We start from the raw sequence: 17,770 nt of genomic DNA on the forward strand, positions 1-17,770 counted from the left end.
GCCCCAAAACTGCCCCTATAATTGTTGCCTGTAAATAAAATCATGATATTATATTATTATGTATTTAATATTTATAAAAATATGTAACCTTTTGCCGGTTAATCGTCCGCTAGTACATTCAACTTCACCTAATAATAAAAGAACAATAATTATTGTACTTTCATAATGTTTCAGCGATACGTATTTCAAATTTAAAATGCAACAGTTTATGTTTTACGTTAATGCGCCGTTGTATTAATAGATTATTATTATTAGTAGTATTATTAAAATCGTATAGTGCTTGACCATAATATTTAATGTTTTTATGTAACTCTTAGTTTTGTTTACGGAATCTCTAGTTATCTTTTAATTTTTATGGCCACATTTTAAAATAAAAAATACTTTTGCATTCCTCGAAAAATTTGATTTTAGTTGTTTAATTTGAAATTGCTTCTCATTGTAGATTATATAATGTTATTAACTATTTTTCAGAAATAAACAGATTGCATTCTTTAACATTCTGATAATTACTGAAAAAAATTCCTTGTAGATATACCTACATAAATTATAAATATTATATTATTATGTATATTATGTATACATAGATTATAGATATATTCATGTTACAATTAACACATTCAATAATAAAATACGTAGTAGCTATAATGACTGGACTGAAACCTCATGATACATCATATTATATAGGTAATAAGTACACATTAATATAATATATATATATATAGTATTTTACACTATATTGTTATGGACGTTCAGTGACATAACCAAGATTTTAAAATGGGGGGGGGGGCAAACCCAATATACTAAAAAAACATAGTCAACAATTATTAACAATAACAGTTCATTTTTATATTAAGTTGATAAAGCCGATGTGGAGGCATGGCCCCCCTCATGGCTACACCACTGTTAAGGTATGCGTGTATAACATAATTGTAGTGTTATAATAATAATTAATAGTTGTATATATTTCAACTGTGAAACACACTATATGTAGATTATTTACACACAGCCCTGATTTATATTTGCTTCGCAACTAAGCTTACACGCTATAATACTAAACACAATTTACGCGGCTAAATGCAATTATTATCATTAATTATAAAACGATGGGTATATAACTATAATATAATCGTTATCTGCGGCTATCCGGGCAATCATCGCATAAGTAAGTATTAAGTATCAATCGCGAGTCACGACTACTGTTTAATCTACTGACACACACACAACAGACGTGTTTACGTGTAGCATTAGCCAGACCAACAAATTTAAATTGATTTATAACTAAATAACTAACTTTTAAAAAATTTGTGTGTAAACTTATTTCATACTAGGAACTTTACCAAAAATTAACATTTATGAGATTACTCAAAATTTGCATGTTTAAAAAATATATAATTTAATACCACGATGTATTGATGTATATATCTATAAAGAGTATTTAAAAAATTGAAAGACAGTTTCTGCTTTAATTTGATAATTTTACTTACTATATATAGTATATAGGTTACCAGTTATTACTATATACATAATATTCTATAACATTTTTTTCGTACATATTTACATTAGTAATTGAAATTTTCTATATTTGAACTATAGTAAATAGATATTTCAAATTTTACACTATCTGGCCTACTAACCTCTTTGAGTAAACGTCAATTCTTACTTTTCAAAAAAATTTAATGTTTCAAAAATTATTTATTAATTTTCGTAGTGGTATACCCAGGGGAGATTAGGGGTTATATCCTGCATACAGAGCCATGCCGTCATAATTTTGCGCCTTCTCAAAATTTACGTCGAGGGCACAAGCTCCCCTTGCCCCCTATACGGCACGGCTCTGCTTACGTAGATTGTATTTTTGTTTATATTACCTAGTTATATATTATACGTGAATTCATTATAATTAATGGACTTGTGATGCACATTTAATATGCTATACAGTAGACACACTATATAGTTAATAGTGTTAAATTAATTTTAATACTCTATTCCCTTGACAAATTAAAATCGCATGAAGTGGACAGAAATATGTTTTCTAACCCTGTATCCAAGTAAAAATTAAAATTTTCGAATAAAAATGTTTACGAATATAATGTAAAGAATACCTATGATCGCGCAAATTGAGTTTTGAAATTTATTCAACAATCCTTCTCATTATTTAGAATGAAAAATACATGTAAATTACTACAGCACAAGATCTCATCAATCCCGTAATATTATCAACATTAAAATTAAAAACTTTTGATTTTTTTTTTGAGAATATAAAGCGTCAATGTTGTGAACATTCAAGCTTGTTTTTTAATTTACACGACATTCCTCATCCTTTCATCACAAAATCAAAATCATACAAAGCGGCCAAACGCCAAAAATATGTTTTTCCAGTCTTATCCAGGTAAAAAATGTTATTTATGAATATAAATATAATGTACACCAGGGCTCTCCGACCTACTGCACGCCAAGCTAATTTATGTTTTGAAAATAATACATTAATTTTCATTGTTTTTAATTTATTAATTTCTGACTAAAAATAAACAATAAAATAAAAGGTGTTTATTTTAATGTTTTTCATAACGACTTATAGGTTATAATAGTCAGACGTATATAAATATATAATATATTATTTTTTAGACTAAGTTAAAAGACATTCCTAAAAGTTTTTAATGTTTTTCAATTGCATTGGATGAATCTATCGACGACTCTTTGGACTCCGCACAAGTGCTTTTATTCATCCGTAGAGTCAATGAATTTTTTGAAATAACTGTAATAAAATTGGCTGCCAAAGTGCCAACCACTCAGACTCTGCAATACAAGATAATAAACATGTACTAGTAACATGAAGGTAAAAGAAACTATTTTTACTTAGGATTTTGATTTTAAAATTTAAAAAGGTGTAACAACTGATGAAGAATGCAACATGTGTGGAACTTAAAACAATTTTGTTGGAAATATGTATTTGTAAAGCTGTATTAAAAGAACCAATGACTAATCACTGCAATATCCATCTGTAAGCTTTGTGTGGGAAAAATGCCCCAATAACTGAAGTTATGAATATATTGTTTTGATGCATTTTTCAGAATCTAAATTATATTCGAAAAAGTGCTCTCAGTCACCGTCAGTTTAAGAACTTTCTCGCTGAAATTGAAAACGAGTACCCACTACCCAGATATTTCCTATCACCCTATCATTTTGAAGTTGATTGATTCAGCACTCAGCAAAGATTATGTCTTAAAGGTTTTTTGAAGCCTTAAGTAGTAAATTTTTAGATTATTGATACTATTGATTATTGTTTTAAAAATTTTTTTAACGGTCTGTCATTTATTCTAGCCTATTTATATAAGTCATTTAATCAGCCTATATACTCAAAAAGACGTAAAATTAGTTTTTGTTTCAAAAAACTGTCAACAAGTGACCATGGACTATATGAAAAAATGTGACCGTTTTCATTTTTATATGCATATTGCATATTATATATATTTTTTTAAATATATTCTATATGCATTATCTGGGTGAAGGAATTAATTTTGATTTTCATATCTTCACATCCATAATTAGGTGTGTTGCCGAAACGATTTAGTCATTAAAAATATAGAAAAGTCACATTTTTATTTCTCATATAATCCACGGTCACCTGTTGTCGGTTTTTAAAAAAAAACTAATTTTACATATTTTTAAGAATGTTGGGTATTACTGTATTAGTTAGACTTCAACGAATATGCTAGAATATTCAAGGAATCGCCGCTTAATTTTTTAAAACAATAATAATTTATAAATAGGCTAAAATATATAATGGGACAGCGCTCCATCTTTTAATAATACACTAATACATTTCACTATTTTACTGTAGTTTGGTGGTGGAAAAATTTTGTCTGCTTAAAAATGTAGCAGTCCTATTTTAAAATTAAATTGACACCTCTGAAATATCATAAAATAGTTTCAATTTAATTCAAAATATTTTTTTTAGAACATATTATTTGTATAATCTAACTCATTCAGGAACTAATTAGTAATTATATAGTTAATAAAAGCGATTAACTACTCCAACAATAGTAAATAAACTGCCAGTCTTACCGCCCCTGACCCTCTACCATTAGAACATTCGAGGTATCAACACAAAATTGGATATGTTTACTCGTAATTTCTCTCTTTACATCTATGATATTATTTAATATTTATTATTATATTTACTAAAACCGAGTTATCTAATAATGTAATTAATGAACTTGTACTTTGTCCCCTTTACATTATTTTACGATTTAATCATTGCAATACACATGACGTTGTTGATGTTAGTCGGTGGTGTACTGATTTTAGTATAAACTGGTTGTTCTCATGGCGTCAACTTCCCCATCTGTGATAACTCAATTAAGTTATTATTCATAAAAATTAGTGATAAACTGATAAATCTTCCTCTTTAGTTATTGGTGCTGTTTATATTCCTCTACTTCTGACATACATAAATGTTTATAATATATATATTAATCTTATTGATGTTATGTTAATAATACCTAACAATATTGTGGTTCATAATTTTTTTTTCGTGACTATAATTTACCTAATATTAATTGGCAATCTGTTAATGGTTCAATTGTCTCTGCTGTTGCACGTGCCGGTTCTCTAGAATTTAACGTGTTAGCTAGTTTGTCTTATCTAAATCTTTATATCCGGTCGAAAGCAAAACGTGAAATTCAAAAATCATAACTCATATATCCTATATTTACAATGTTACTTTTGGTGTTCCTCAGTCTTCAGGTATTCCATCTGGCTCCTCTTCTTTTTAATATTTATGTTAATGATATTATAGACATTATAGTGTTATAAATTTTCACACTACTGTGCCTTTGTTAGATCCGTTTTAGATAATATAATTTGGTTTCCTTACACTTCTGGTCCAATTCATTATCTCAAATCGATTCAAAATTGTTTTTTAAGACTTATTATAGTAATACTTGTAATATTCAACGTATGCCTCACACTGTCACATATCATATAAACTTTTACAATTATGTTTGAACTTGATACACTACAAGTTAGAATGATAAAACATGATATCTGTTTTAAATATAAATTATTGAATGGCTAATGGCTATATATTTACTATCCAGATCTATTATCGAAATTGACATTTCTTGTTCCTGGTCATACAACTAGACGATCGATACTTTTTATGTGCCATCTCAGCGTATATTTCATATGGTAAAAGCTTTCCTTTAATTAGAACCATGCAATATATAAATAATTTTAATATTTATATTTATATTTCATTATTTTTAACCGTCATCTTTTTAATCTTAGTATTTTAATCATTTAAATCACATTGGTATCTTTCAATTCTTTCACAACATTTTATTCTGTTTATTTTTATTATGTTTTCATATACCATTGTAATTGAACTCACCCGTTTAATCATAATAAATAAATATAATATCTCGACAGTTGATACAAACACATTTACTCTAGTTTCTACAAAGATTTATGTTTTAAATAATTGCAGTGCTGTATAGAAATAAAAAAATATTTTAATTTAAAATACCTACGATAGGTAAAGAGTCAAAGAGATCAATAAGACTTGCTAAAGAAAAAATTAATATTTATATAAATTACAAATTTTAGATACCTAACAGTCTGTCACTTTACCTTGCCCTAGAAAAGCATTTGACCGCATAGATACGCATTAAACATAGTCATTGAGGATTTAAAAAGTGGTTGAAGTGATTTAATTGTATTGATGACTATATACACCTATTAATTATTATATATAAAACAAGTAAATGTGGATACATACCTAGCTATATGTATTATGTATAATATAATTACGATCAATTCTATTTACGATATTGTTTTTTTGAAGAACAGTAGAATACTAGTATCGTTAGTAGGTATACCGTATACCGTATACCGTAAACCACTACGGGCACTACGCAATAAAGTCGAAAATCGGCATTATTGCGATGACAAATGACAAAAATAGCCTGTAGTAAATTTCACACGTTATATCTATCTATTGAAGCATTTGAAGCAATGCATTCTTACACCTTTGGAGTTTGATTATAGGAATGATGTACTATGATATGTATAAATATAATATTGAATGTGTATGATAATATAATTATTCACGAGTTGCATATTAATGATTACGTATATGGTATATATTATACACTGCAGTACACACGCGATATAGCTGAATAGCTGATAAAGGCATTTCGAATTGACCAATTGACGTAGTTAAATATAATTTAGGTAGATCTTGAATTTTTCCAAAATACAATACTTCCACAATATAATGTATAATAATGTTCCTATCTATACGGTTTTACATTACAGTGATTATAGGTCAAGGAATTATAAAAACTAATAAGCACTCTGAACGAAAATTGTTTGCTGTTAACATTTAATAAAAAATCATTTGATACATTTGAATCATTATTTTCGAATGACCTAGCGTTGGATGGAGTGAGGGTATATTCTAATATTTTTATCATCAACTATCTTCCGGAATAAAAAAAACTCTGCGTATGTGCCGCTAGTAAGTACTAATATGTCTTGTATATAAAATGAGAACCGTTTGAGCTTGATAAAAAATAAAATATACATAACGGATGAGATGTTTGATAATATCAATAATATTATTGTCTGTAAATATTGTGAATCGTGTGCGGGTACCTATACTTATGTAATAAAAATATTATTGTGTACATAATACGGTCGGAAATCCAAAGAAGTCCAGGTGAACTTCGGCATCAGCAACGCAGTTATCGGAACAACTCGCGCGAGTCGACGTCCCTCCCTCTACGCAATACGGCTCATAGGTAGATACTCACCTACAATAAAAAAAAAAAAAACCATAAAAACCATTATTCACCGGCAAAACTCGTTCCTCCGTGACTTCTCATCTGCAGTAATACCATCGGTTACGTATTACGCGTATGTTAGACATTATGTACATGTTCTACGAGTTATCATTATAGCACCGCCGCAGCAAGTAACCGGCTGACTAACCGCGACGACGACGACGACGACCCACGTACCATTCGTGTGACCGCGCGCGTCGCCTACCGCAGCCATTCACCGTTTGACGCCGCCGGTCATATTATATTAGCCAGCACCACGCGCGCCGCGGACCATCGAGCTTACGCAAATGACGGCGGCGGCGGAGTCATAGCAACCTAACTGCGCGACTACGCACTTATACGCATAGTGAATATAGTGAGTAGTGACCATACGCTATGCGCAAGCTACATTATAATATATACAATATATATTTAAGATTTATATGTTGTCGACTGCAGCGACAATAACATTTAACCACGACGACCGATCGAGTTGATGGGACTACGCAGTTGTTGTATGTGTAATTTTATATCGCGCAAGAGGTTTTATGCCAACATTGTTATTTATTTTCTTGTTATAACTATATAACACAAGCCCGAGACGGCGAGACGTACTTAGGGTGAACCTTAGCGTCACTTTTTGGTTATACCGACATAATATTTGTACTTATAAATAAATATACCATTATTAATATTAGGTATACTAGGTAATACACTAATACATAAATAGCCATATAAGGTACCTATACCTAATACAGGTTATATTTAACCGGCATTATTATCATTCGAGCTTAATGTTTTTAAACATTAGAAATTCATTTTTACCGTCTTATAACTATCGTATAATTATATAATTAATAGTTTCCTCCTATTAAATGTATCAAATTACACTTATACGATAGGGCCAAGAGGGTGGCTCAATTTCAGTGGTGGTTTTGGGGGTGAGGCAAGTGAGGCGGCGTCTCACCTAAAATTTTGTGGTAAATAATACTCAAAATGTGAACTTCTTGGTTCACTAATAGCACATATTTCGTTAGTAATTTTTAACATATTTATGACTTTATTTGAGAAAAAATGCTTCTTGGTTTAACTTTAATTTGAATTATTATTTATTATTTTATTGTACCTATCATTCCAAGTATATTATCAAAAATATCGATAAACCGATAAGAAATGCACGAAATAATTAATACGTAAACGTCGTAAACGAACGCCGGTATTTCAGCGTATTTCTAATGACGTCAAAGAGGCACCGTTTTACGACGCCTCTGATTTTATACTTGTGTACACAAATTACACACACATGCGTATGTACGCAACTGGTTAATTAAGTCGAATTACGCATGCGCAATAATCATAGTGAGGCAGGTTTTGTCATCGCCTCTACGTACTGAAAGTAGATTTACCATTATAGTCAGCCCGCAGCCACGGCTAAGGGTACTGCGGCACGTTCAACAAAAAAATAAACAATCAATTGTGATTGTTGTAATACATATGTATATGTCACTATATATAATATAATTAAAATTATATTATAACTATTTTTATATTTTTATATTTTTAAATTTCATTTGTACTGTTTAATTTTTGTTATGATAGGGGGGGGGGGGTATACATAATTCGCCTCACTAAAAAAATACAACCAAAACCGCCACTGCTCAATTTTCACCAAATCACTAATACCTAGGCACCTACGACCTACGTGTATTGAACAATTGTTCTTTTCTTAACGGATTTCCAACAATTAATAAGGCACTTACTTTTTACTTATATCAGTATCGACTGTATCAACTACAGTAAGTCCTATTCATATATCTCACCTAAAATGATACGCTCTTTTTTAGTTAGCCCCTAATCTCAATCGAAAATTTCAATTTTAATATAGTTATACCAACATAATAAATAACATGTAAAGTAAATTAATAAAATATAACTATTAATTTAAAAAACTACTAATATATACGATATACTTGTGTACAACGACTCCTACGTGTATTCTGATGGGCATGTATTAAAAATTGAGTACCAGCCATGATTATTCTCTAGTCCTTTCTTCTCTACAATTATTATTCATTGGCTGATAAAATAGAAGGTACCTATAAGTTAATTTAACTTTTCTTTCTATTTACTCTCAGGTAAATTGACTACTCAAATCTCCTCTCTTGTATTAATTTCAATATCCCTACTCTGGTTACACGTAATATAACTACCTATCCATTTTATATTCCTGTCTATTTAAAACACAAATTATGCTGTTTATGGGACACTTGTAAGAACGATGAGGATTGCCAATACTGAGCAGTCTCTTTTTTTTCTCATCAATATTCTATAACTATACGTACCTACATATCTTATAAATATTTTTCTGGTTACTGTCAATATATGTTGTCTCTGTTTCTTATATAACAATAAATTGTATTTTAATATTTAAAACTTAAATGTTCTTTGTGTTATAGACCATTTGGTCATCAGTCCGTACTTTTAATAAATAAATAATAATAATTTACAAGTTTATGTCTATATTTTTAATCCAGTCAATGTATTCAGTGGTAGCAAAGAATATATTATAACCGAGATGTACACTGTCCATTTGATTTTCTTTTTGGGCAGTTTTAAACAATGCCACAATGGGTGATATGCTTTGGTTGGGATTACCGCAGTCAGTATTCGGAAAAAAAGCCTCGTACCAACTAAATACATTATTCGTTATTTTATTATGATTTACATAATTAAATATAATCATTAGATTTATCTATGTAACACTTCTACATAATATCTAAAAGTATAGCTGCAATTTGCATTTAACATTGTTGATAATTGTAATTTGTCATATTTTGTACCTACATAATTGAAAAAATGTTTAAGGGTTAAAATTTAAATAGTTTAACAAGTGGGCAACACCCTCCGTTATAGTAGAGATGGAGAGTATGAATAGGTCACTGGTCTCTATAATGGATGTGTTAAATTTGAATGCAATGACAGGTATCATTGTATACGAAAAACAATTCTGAACGGAGATGATTTGTCAGTCAATGATAATTAGTAGGATATATTAAATTATTACCTATATTTAAATTGTAATGTATCATTATTTTACACGATTTCAAAAAAAATTTTCATTTCATACGCTCATAACATTTTTTCTATATTGACGCTGGAATTTTTTTTTACAGTTACTTGAAGGAAAACTTATGGATAACCTTGTATTGGTTTTTTAACCTTAGGCATAAATCACAAAAACATTATGAATTTTCAACTTTAAAATTCCTTGCAAATTTTCGCGATTTTGATATATTTTGTAAATTTTTGGGCTTTAAATGAGAATAAATAAAAATTGTGACTAACGATTTTTGATTTTTTTTCACTGCAATATGTACAACTTATAATAAACCTTGTATAACATTTTAAAGATTTTTTGGAGTCAAATTTTTTTTATCGGCATTTTAAGAAAAAAAAAAAACTTATAAAAGTCGAAAATTTCAATTGTCTATAGGTAGCTTAAAAAAGGTCAAAATATTTTGAAAATTTAATAGTAAATAGATGATCATAATATAAACTTTTGGTGAAAATTTCAAGTATTTACAATGATTCGTTTTTGAGTTACAGCAAAATAAAAATATCTTTGTCAAAAAGTAGTTATGCGTAAAAATTCCCGTTATTTTTTACCGACACTTTTGAAAACTACTTGACATTTTTTACTTTTGACCCCCCAAAGTCATATAAAGTATCACTCCGTTCAGAATCTAAAACAGGCACGTATACAGGGGGGGTTGGGGTTCAATCTTCCCCCTGAAATATTTTCGTTTAACGAGAAAAAATTGTTTTATGTTACGGCACAATTTGTATTGCTAAATTTTGTAATTCCTACCATGAATTTTTTTTTTGTATACGTGCCTAGTTTAAAAAAATGATTAGGTTAAAATATAAATTAATTTAAAAAACGTATTTATCATTTTTTTAATTATATAACACAAATGATAAATGACAATTATTTAAAAAAATTTTAATTGTATATAAATGGCAATCATTTTAAATTTTCACCTTAATCATTTTTAAATTATTTTATATTTTAGATTCTGAACGGAGTGATGAATGTATTGATTATTTATATTTTTTATTTTTGTGTCATAATTAAATTTCCAAGTTTTCAAACACGTCGGGAAAAACCCAAAAAAAAAGTTTTTTTTAAGTTGTACTTATCATAGTAAAAAAAAAAAAAAAAATCAAAAATTGTTAGTCATAATTTTTATTTATAAGCATTTGAAGTTCAAAATTCATAACATTATTGAGATTTATACCTAAGGTAAAAAAACTCAACACAAGATTCTCCATAACTATTTCTACAAATAATTGTAAAAAAATTCTAGCGCCAATATAGAAAAATTTTTATGAGCACTTCCATAGGCATATGCGCAATAGATAAAATGCTGAATGTATACATTTTAATATATTTATTACTATCATAAATCATAATGTGAAAAAAAAATACATTATAATTCAATGTATTTATTTTTTTAAAAAATTTAGTAGTAGGTAAATTTACGAATTTAGTAGATAGATGAAGCAGGTATCTATCAATTACTTTATTTTAATACACAGTAGTAATTTTGTAGATATATACAGATGTTTTCTCTATACAGAATTCTTATTGATATTATTAAAACGAGATCTCATATAATTTATTGTAGAGCATGACAATTAGGCAGCAGTTAATTATACTTCAGTAAAATCTTTATATTTATTACATTAATAGAATGTGACATGATAATGATACATACAATTGAATATTTATGATAATAATAATGAAAAAAGTGATGTGCAAGAAATTAGCATTAAACTTTGAAAGTTTGACAAAATTGTATAATTAAATGAAAAATTATGATTTTAGTATTTTTTTTTTTTTAATTCAAAATATACTATTTATAAAGTTAGTAAAATTTTGCCATTACAATTATCAAATCAATATAAAAAATTTTTGATTAATTTAAAACTATGTAAAACACAAACTTATTATAGTAGTTTATGGTATTGATAATAAGTTTAAAATAGTTACAGTAATGTTATTTTATGAAAGAATATTATATAATATATATACTAATAATTTTTTGTAAAAGTAGTAAGTTCAACCTACCTATTAAAAGAAATATATAAAATAATAGAATAAGCTAATAGCTGATCACCTCTGTTAAGAAATGTTGTCCATCAGATTCACATATATTGATTTACCATTAAAATCACATCCTCTATTCCCATTACAAACTAAACAATGAGGTAGACATACACAATATAAAAATGTTATCAAAAATATATATTGAAGAAATGAAGACAATTTTATAAATCATTACCCTGCGATATTAAAAGAATGACTAAAAAATGTATGTCAATAAATATATTTTTTTTTAAAGTTACTAGCAAGCAAACTTTATATTACAACAACAATCAATTGTGATTTTATTATAAATATATTTTTTAGAGGGAAAATCCAATTGTTTTTGCAAGTGATTTATATGAACCACACCAATCAATTTAGCTTACTCATGCCGATATGTAGTATCAATTCTAGTTTCGCCTTGGGTAACTAGTAAAATTATTTTAAATCAAATAAAACCTACTGTAAAATAAATTCAATTACATGAATTAATTTGAAATATAAAATTTAGTAACCTAACGTTGGTTATATTTAATTATATTTCTTAGTTAATTATAAAAAGAAAATATAAATAATTATAGAAAAAAAATACATAAAGTTTAATACCATATTTCTTTTTATATATCAAAGCCAAGACTAAAAAATTAAAATTAGGAACAACAAACATAGGTGAATCCAAATAAAATCACTATTATTAAGTTCGTACGTTACCTATATACAATGAATATTAAAATTTTTTTCTAAGTAATTATTTTAATAATATATAAATTACAAGATATCACTTAATTATTGTAAGTGAGCATCTAATTAATATCAATTATAAATATAACTGATGTTGGAAAATCGAGGAAGAGTGAATAAAAAAATATATATTAGAAAGAGAATATCATAATTAAAATTACTTCTCAATGAATGCAATTTTTGTTCTTCAATTAAACATAATTGGCATTGTAAATATTTTATCTTAAAAGTTAAAAGTAATATATATATATATAAAAAAATTACTGTAATAAAAAATAAGATATCTTAATGCTATTAACGCATACGGTATTTATTAGATTCGGTCACATCGTTCACATCATTTTTAAATTCGATGTCAATAACAAAGTCCATATCTCGGGTATTGCGTTCATTAGGAGACATTGAAAAAGTTCCATACACCTCATCATTTCTTTTCACAGTTAAATAATTATCCAGGTAGAATACAGTTTGTTTCCAATGTGTATATGGTGATTCTGGAGCAGTTGAAAATCCAATACGTTTATGACATTTGGTGAACTCTACAGTAAAATAAGTAACCAATGCATGCACATAATCTTGGCGACGAACTTGAAGATTAAATGGAGCAGTAAATGTTAAGTCTTCTTTTTTAACTGTATATAAATCTACTTCTTTTAATAAACTTGAATTTGTAACAACCTAATGATATATATATATATACATATATAACACTGAATTAATATCAAAAATGTATTTAAAATTTATTAATTTTACCTGTTTAGGTTCTACACAGTCTACTAATGGTTCACTTATTGCAACATTACGTATGGCACTCATATTAAATCCATATACATTTTCCCACCAGTTAATTTTGTCATCTTTGTATTGTCTATCCTCAATACCAGTAATGAACAAATTTGCACGATCAGGAAACAGCATTCCATCTAAAACAATACAAAACATTAGGTAAACAATATACACGGTTCTAAATAATTATGATAGCCACATAACATTTTCAGTTAGAATATTAAAAAAATTAATATGTTATAAATTTATTTAATAATAAATAATATTAATTGTATACTTATTTATAGTATAAAAATTAATAAAATAACAGTATAAAAAATTGAATATAGCATGGATTTGAGTCAAGCCCATATATAATATGAGAGGGATGATCTGTTATATTATAAATATGTACAGACAAACTAAAAACTCTAAGTATAATTATACAACCACAGTTTATTAGAAGTATTTGTACATATCCTAGTTTCCCACTAGCCAACATACATTATCACAAATTTTAGAAAATAACAATATATTTATGTATATGCATATGTATATGTTATGACAATTTTGTCGGATGACAGGCTTAGAATTACAATTTTTAGCTAGTTATAAGTTCAGTCAGTTTTTCAGAAGTATTGAGAAAAAAAATAAATGTATTTAATTTGATTCTGTTTTTTAATAACTATATATCTGTTTACTGTTACATTATAATTTCATACAGAAAAATTATTTGCTATAAATCTCAATAAAAAAATATATGTAGATTTATCCGAGTATTGTGAATATGTCAATAACTGTAAGTTATTTAATCCAAGTGGATGGAAAAATGAAGATTACAAAATTTGCAATCAATACACTAAAGGTGTTGCCAAAAAGTCTTTATCCAAACATTTAGATTTAATATCCATACTTGCAACACCCAGTCAGTAGAACATTCATTTTAACCCTTAAGACAATTAGCTGCAATGAAGATTGTTTAACAAGTTTAACTTTAGCCCACTGAAGTATCTCAGTAAAATTGTATTGAACCATTTTTTCCATAATAATTATAGTGTATTAACATTATTATATATTAAGTACTATATAATATTATTATTAAAATAATAATATAATTACCTACCCCACACACAAATTGATCATGAATTTGTGCTTGGAGTTGGCTTTATTTTTTATGTATATCGGTATTCAATTTCAATAATGTCAACCTTAATATGGTTTAACAGAATATTTTTCTTTATAAATATCTTTAGTATTTAATTCATATTTTTTAAACATAATACAATTTATCTTACCTTCTTTTAACCACTTATCTCTTGCATAAAGTACAGTATCCAACATAGATTCATAAAATAAACAATAGCCCATCCACTCTGATATAATAATATCTACCTTAGTAATACCATCAGGTAATTCTATTTCTTCAACCTAAACAAACATAATACAATTAATAAATAAAGTCTAAATACCTAAATAATATATTTATTTCTTACTTTTCCTTTGATTATTGTAACAATGTGGTCTAGATGATTATCCGCTACAATTTGTTTAGCATATTCTACAATGTTGGAACACTCTACACCTATCACTTTGGCTGCACCAGCTTTGGCAGCAAACATAGATAAGATTCCAGTACCACATCCAATATCCAACACAATTTTACCCTGCAAGCAAATAATTTTAATTTTTTTTTGTTTAATTTTTATGAATTAACTATAAAAGCAATATTGATAAAAATTACCTTAAGTAAATGTTTATTGTAATACATAGAATTTCTATAAGTGAGAGTTCGTACTTCATCCTTTAACATCTCTTCATGTATGCCAAAATGAGCATATGAATCAAAATAGTAGTCCATTGAAGTCATATCACTAACATTTACAGATCTATTTTTTAATCCGTTTGGTACAGCTAATGCAGACGATGTTTCAGCAACACCATCATCATCAACAACATTATTATCCATTATTACTTCCATAGGATCGATTTTAGTATCCTATTAAAATATTTAAAAATAGGTTGTGATTTGGTGAAAAATTAATTATAAGGGCATCTGGATGAGCATATAATATAAAAAAAAACTGTCATCTTCACATTGTTATTTCTTGTAAAAGTTGATTGCTCTGTAAAAATAATGACTTATGACTTTCTTTATATTCTTATATCAATAAGCCGTTAAAAATGAGCATGAACCTGTTTAAGTAAATCAATTAGCAATTTCTACAAAACTATTAGGAATTTTTTATAATATTAGAATAATTTAATATGTATGATTTTGAAACATATAGTAAGACAGATATACTTATTAAATAGTTTGCTCAATAATATAGTGATTTGTAATTTCTATTGATTTATGACAAATAGATTGAGATTTTGGTATTTTTTAGTTAATCTTGGAACTATTAGGCACAATATTAATTTATATATCAGTATGAAAATATTACAGAAAATAAATATTAAAAACTATAATCAAAATTGTGAGATTAGAATTAGAAATTAGTTTAAAAACCATTTTTGATAGGTCTTATATACTTAAATATATATAATGGTTGATCAGTCAACATAAACAGAAACTTAAGAGAACTAATTGAAAAAATATTCCACAGTAGCGGATGGGAATAGTTGTTTAAATGTAGTTCCATTAAAATAGGGAGTCCTAATCTCAAAGAAGAAGTTGATAAATCCTTATTTACTGGCCTTAAAGATATATATTATGATAAAGAACTACCTAAACAATTGGTTTTTGGCGGATGATATAAGAAAACTAGATGTTAAAAAATAGAACAGATAATATATATTGCAAATAAATCAAAAATTACAACTGATTGCTAGAAAACTTATGAGTTAAATGACATTACTTAGAAAAATTTTTAAATTGACACATATTTTTAAGAAAAGGAATAAAAATAAACATTAAGAATGTTTGTAACTAAAAATCATGTAAAATGTTATACAACTACACAAAACAATCGGTAGTTTTTATTGGAGACCAATAATAACAGAACCTAAATTAAATATGGAGGATAATTTAATACAGAATACTTAATTTCATTAAGTATTATATGTTATTAATACAAAAGTAATACACGGAAAATGTACTTATATAAAAAACTTAAATGTTAAAATAGGTAATTACTAAATACTTATATTAATATATTTTATTTAAACATACTAACATGTTAGATGTATAAAACATTGAAACATTTTGTAAAATTAGTAAGTGTAAGTGGCTGGAAAAATATAACTTTAATTAAAAGTTAAAAACCTTTTAAATTTTAAATTAGTGATGCTTTTAATAAATTAAATGGGTCTTGAAAAATATTAAATATTGTTCTACCTAATAGTTGGATAACCGTAATTCTTTCTAAAGAAAACATTACAATCTTTAATATAAATGTAAAAGTAGGTACAATAGTAGTGCATAAACTCAGGTTTTTCTTAACAATCAGCATTTAATTCACAATATACTGTGAATATTAATTTTTAAGTATGAGTAATAATGCACATGTTTGTTTGGAAATTTTTAAATTGAAATATCATTAATATAATTACAGTTTACTTTGATGTTAACATAATTTGTTATACTTAATAATTTTCGACAGCAATAAACTGTAAGTGATTAAAAGATTTATTATAATGTATTATAATGAAACCATAGTGTTTAAGTTATACAAACACACAATTCAACATAGTTTGATTTAAAATTATGGATGTGTAAAGAACTTACAGCATTAATCCCGGCAGTCGTTTGAATTTGAGACATTATTTCTACGTTATAAATAAGTGACTAGCTACAACCAAATACAATTTAATAAAAATTAATAATTTATATTAAAAGTTAATACAAAAAAACCGCATTCGGTTGGATTACTAACATAATACAATAATGAGGAATGATGAACAGTGGAAATGAAAAACATAACTTATTGAAGTTGGTAACGAATACGCAACCGCATTATTCTTATGGTTAATGCCTAACCTCAAAATTAGGATATTTTTCGTCGATTAACGTCGATTATAGTCATTGATTAATTAAATTCCATATTAAAAATTAATTTAAACCTAAGATCTTAACACTTTTTTATTATTTTATTGAAATAATCAAAATATTAAATTTAATTAATTTGTGTTCAAGACGTTACTACCATTATCTCCAATATATTGATTTCTTTTCTTCTTGCACACTGCCATCTACACGCCAATATAATATTATCAGCTTAAAATCCGCCAGTGGCAGTAGTGGTTATAAAAAAAGGGTGTAATACTATAAGTTGTTTACAACGATTTGTATTCG

The 17,770-nt window shown here is 26.9% G+C and overlaps 1 protein-coding gene across 1 annotated transcript; it reads right to left on the minus strand.

Moving 5' to 3' along the window:
• Positions 1-12,994: 12,994 nt before the first annotated feature.
• Positions 12,995-17,374, minus strand: LOC113555821 (protein arginine N-methyltransferase 1). Its single transcript, XM_026960373.1, has 6 exons — positions 17,204-17,374; positions 15,218-15,472; positions 14,970-15,140; positions 14,772-14,904; positions 13,465-13,634; positions 12,995-13,389 (listed from the first exon to the last, which is right to left on the minus strand). The coding sequence occupies exons 1-6, from the start codon at positions 17,237-17,239 to the stop codon at positions 13,006-13,008; spliced, it is 1,149 nt and encodes a 382-aa protein (XP_026816174.1). The 5' UTR covers positions 17,240-17,374; the 3' UTR covers positions 12,995-13,005.
• Between the last annotated feature and the right edge of the window lie 396 nt (positions 17,375-17,770).

Source organism: Rhopalosiphum maidis, chromosome 4, assembly GCF_003676215.2.
Source record: "Rhopalosiphum maidis isolate BTI-1 chromosome 4, ASM367621v3, whole genome shotgun sequence".
In the NCBI taxonomy this organism is placed as follows: Eukaryota; Metazoa; Arthropoda; class Insecta; order Hemiptera; family Aphididae; genus Rhopalosiphum; species Rhopalosiphum maidis.

Excerpts from the sequence above, each read along its gene's own strand:
- LOC113555821 (XM_026960373.1), bottom strand. The coding sequence starts at position 17,239 with ATGTCTCAAATTCAAACGACTGCCGGGATTAATGCT. Across the intron at positions 15,473-17,203 it reads CGACTGCCGGGATTAATGCT|GATACTAAAATCGATCCTAT; the intron begins GTAAGTTCTTTA and ends ATATTTTAATAG. Across the intron at positions 13,390-13,464 it reads ACTGTGTAGAACCTAAACAG|GTTGTTACAAATTCAAGTTT; the intron begins GTAAAATTAATA and ends ATATATCATTAG.